At 38.2% G+C, this 3,900-nt stretch overlaps 1 protein-coding gene across 1 annotated transcript in view; it reads right to left on the reverse strand.

The window, feature by feature from the left end:
• The window catches only part of reeld1 (reeler domain containing 1), a 4,194-nt gene extending 2,515 nt beyond the window's left edge, over nucleotides 1-1,679 (reverse strand). Inside the window, exons 1-3 of the mRNA XM_025061942.1 lie at nucleotides 1,472-1,679; nucleotides 709-1,009; nucleotides 540-607 (exon numbers count right to left, since the gene is read on the reverse strand). Of these exons, the coding sequence (XP_024917710.1) occupies nucleotides 540-607; nucleotides 709-1,009; nucleotides 1,472-1,679 (577 nt within the window). The remainder of the gene's footprint in view (nucleotides 1-539; nucleotides 608-708; nucleotides 1,010-1,471) is intronic.
• Between the last annotated feature and the right edge of the window lie 2,221 nt (nucleotides 1,680-3,900).

Below are 3,900 nucleotides of genomic sequence, written 5' to 3' on the forward strand. Positions count from 1 at the left end.
TGAAAGGTTTTGGACTTTAACATACGTCAAAACAGTAGAAGTATGTCTGATATCTGTTGTATCCTGGGCTGAATAGAAAGAACCTTTAGGGTGTTGTACTCTCCTTGTCAATCCAGACACAGGTACTGTAGTGACATAACGTGTACTTCCACTGTTGGTGGTTTGAGGACGACCTGTAGTTCCTCTCTGAATGGTTTGTACATTCTCTTTTTTAGGGAAAGTTGCTGTGTTGGTCATGTCTTGAGATCTGAAATTCTGGGTTTCAACAGTCTTTGGTCTAAATCTCCCTCTGGATGTCATGGTTGTAAGGCTGGTTGTGCCATTTGTGCGTTCATATGTTGCTCTGTAGAATTCAGGATCTGTGAAAAGGTTGTGTCAAAAACCACAGTGTTAGCCTCAGTGAAGTGTACAGGCAAGTAGCACTCATCACTTTGTTTCTTATCTACCTGGCAGAGCCGTAACCTGGTGTTTTTGAAGGGCTATTGTTGAAGCTGTGTCATCCATCCTCATGGCATTACTCCAACTCCAAGAACTCCTACCCTGGTCCCGGACCAAACCAGATTCAATACCTGCCCAGTACACGAAGTATGACTGAACCACTGTGATGCTGCAGTGATAAAAAAAAATCTTTCTAAATAAAAACAGTAAAAATTATCCTTCATTTGAACATTTTAATTCATCTAAAGTTGGATTTTTCTTCATACGTACTAGAACCGCACATCCCCCATAGGAACATCAGGAGCTCTCCAAACAAATGACAGGTTTCTCTTCAGCTGTTTGTCCGAGTGGGTGAGGGTGTCACCCTCTGAGAGGCAACGCAGGGAGTGACTACCAGGTGGTGTGAAGGTCCAGGACCCTCCAACTACAACTGGACCAAATCTTGAAGACCTAGAATCTTTTTTAGCATCACTTCTGGCCTTAATCCTACCTCCAGCACCAGCCTCAACCACATCTGAACTGCGAGCCTGGAGCAGGAAACCCATGAAGTCTCTGGAACTTCGCACAGTAACTGAAGAAAACAGTTTAGAAGAGAGGGATTCCTGTTTACATGCTCCTCAGTACTTCTAAATGGTCACATGCTGTAATTTAGCAACATAGTTCCTGAATGAAATCCCATTTATATGGCTTGACGAATGGATGATCTAGGCTCCCATTAGGAACAACCAGCTGTCTGTCATAATTCCAGTTATGTATTTCAGTTTACCAAAGGTAAAACTAGTGGATAAAACCAAGTTGAGCAATTAGTCAAGGCTTTGTTAAAAAAATAAATTTGTGTTGTGGGAATTCTTAGCTAGCCTTACTACAGCAAAAACAGAATATTTATAAGCAGCACTGTGTAAATATTAGAGATTAATTCTAACATAATTTACTGAAAATGAATCAAATAAAGTAATACACCAATAAAGCTTAGCCCCAGTCCTTATTCAGTCCTAAGTCATGGTTGAGTCGTTAGCTTGTAGTTAGTCTGTACCTGTGATGAACTGTCCAGGCAGGTATGAGGAGGCTGATGTTAGCAGTGTGACGTAGCTTTGTTGCAGCTCCTGGGGCTGAGCCTGGATGTGGCCAGGAATCATTTCCTGACAAGATGTGAGGCTGGCACCACGGGAAAATGTTGAGCTGGGCAGAGCCTGAATGAATAAAACCACACCCACTCCCAAACAGTAAACGCTAAGTAGCATCTACACACACACACACACACACATAAATGTGACATATAAAATGTAGAAAGTAACAATAATTACTAACATAAAATATATGGTTCATGTTTCCTTCATATAATTTTGTGTTTTTATGTTATTACAGCAAATACTTCGGCTAATACAACCTGTGACTGCTGACTTCCTAAATTCACTTCTTCTGGGCTAAAACTGCAGTTGTAGATGTTGTCGACCTCTGTTCCTCCCCCACATCCAGCTAACTGAACCCCAACTTATAGATATATCAATGTCTACTTTTTACGTTATACAGTATTCATTAATTTGATCTTCTAATCTTTAGCCACTAATACCTTGATGTTTAATATATTTTAACATTTTATTTTGTTTTTCTGAATTAATGATTCATCTTCTTAACATCTTGAGGACCATTTTCCCTCTTTTACCTTCTCCTTCTTCTTCTTTTCTTCCTCTTTCCTCTGGTTGTATAAAATCACCCGTCGTCGTTTCTTTGTTTCAGTTATTGATTGTCGTCAAGTGCAGAGAAAAAAAAACAATCCTGTGAATCCAGACGGAAAACCGGTGGGAATGAGACTGTGAAGAATCTGAGGAACCAGGATGTTAGAGGGATAGAAAGGTGAGGGAGGGGTGAGGAGGGGTGTATCTCTGAGTCCAACCCCAAACATAGGAATTTACAACCTCCACTCAGACAATTAGTTATAGTATGAGTATTTATATTGAATGGTTTAAATATTTTCTGATAGTCAGACAGAAACAACACAAATCTTATGGTGTGTGTTTTGCATAATTGAAAGTGAATTGTACAGCTGAGCCTGATACACACGTCAGGAGTAATACTAATGTTTGTGTAACTGTTAAAATACTTCAAATTTAGAATTTGTCAGTGGAATATTATTATTGTGACAGTGTTTTCTCATTCACTTCTTTCTCCCCGTGCTGCTTGGTTGTGAGGAAAATAACAACTAAAAACTTTATTTTTTAGTTTCTTGGGTTGTTAGGAGTTCCTTCTCTCACACCGTGTGTGTGCATGAGTGACCACTAATCTCTAACAAACACACACACACTAACAGGATGTGGACCAGCTGCTGCCTCCCCTCTTCAGGATTTGTCATTTGACCTTTCAGTCAGTCAGTGGGTACTAAAATTGATTACTATTTTTGTTAAATAATATATCTAATATTTTATAAGCTACTGTGTGGCTATTGTTTTTATGTTTCTACTTGTTGACTAATGAAGCTACTATGATAACATATGGGTACTTTTATAATTATAATACTTATAATAACAACCTTTAAACTTAAATAAATTATTTACATAACTTAAGCTGTTTTTCTTAATAGTTACCATTTTTTGAAAAAATGACACAACGCTTATCTAATGTTTTACTGGAGGTATTTGCTATAGTCAACAGTAAAATGGTCAAATATAGTTAATACCAAGATCCAGTTTGAGCCAGTCAGATTCTATGTGCTAATGTCACGTTCAACATTAGCTGCTATTGTTGCCAAGGGCAATGTTATCCACCTTCAAGCTCAGCTTCTAGCTACCATACCAATACACCTTGTTAATAGCATAATTGGCAGCTAGCAATTATATATTTTTTTGACATTATTTTAAAGTATCAGGCTAGGTTAGCCAAGTAGAACTGAATTAGCTTTTAGCCAGAGTAGCTAAGGTGATCAGCATATCAAACACTAATTACAGTGTCACCAAATATTGTAGAGTTAAAATTTAGAATTAGCTACAGTTATATTCAGATGTGAGAGCAGCTCAGAGTTTCATTAACGGTTTGTGTTCATGCATCAGTGCCTCAGATTCGGTCATAAGTTATTCTCCTGCTTTGTGTTTCTCTCATTGTTGACAGTAAAAAAAAATCAAATACTTCAGATAAACGTGACATCTCAGGATACAGTTGTCATCTGTCTCCCTCTACTGGCTACCAAACGACACTGCACCTTGTCCATCATGATCATGGCCGTGAAAATACTACTGCAGTATTTGACCTGGTATTAATGAAGCTGTGAGCACTGCTTACTAGATAATACTAACATTGGATACTGCTAATACTACGTAGTCATATGACACACTGGAACTATGTAGGTCGTGGATGCGTTGGTCATAATAAATGTGCAAACACATACAACCAAATGTGTACTTTGTATTCAACCCATACACACACACACACACACACACACACACACATATATATATATATATATATATA

The sequence above is a fragment of the Cynoglossus semilaevis genome, chromosome 1 (genome assembly GCF_000523025.1).
Source record: "Cynoglossus semilaevis isolate Cse_v1.0 chromosome 1, Cse_v1.0, whole genome shotgun sequence".
Taxonomy (NCBI): Eukaryota; Metazoa; Chordata; class Actinopteri; order Pleuronectiformes; family Cynoglossidae; genus Cynoglossus; species Cynoglossus semilaevis.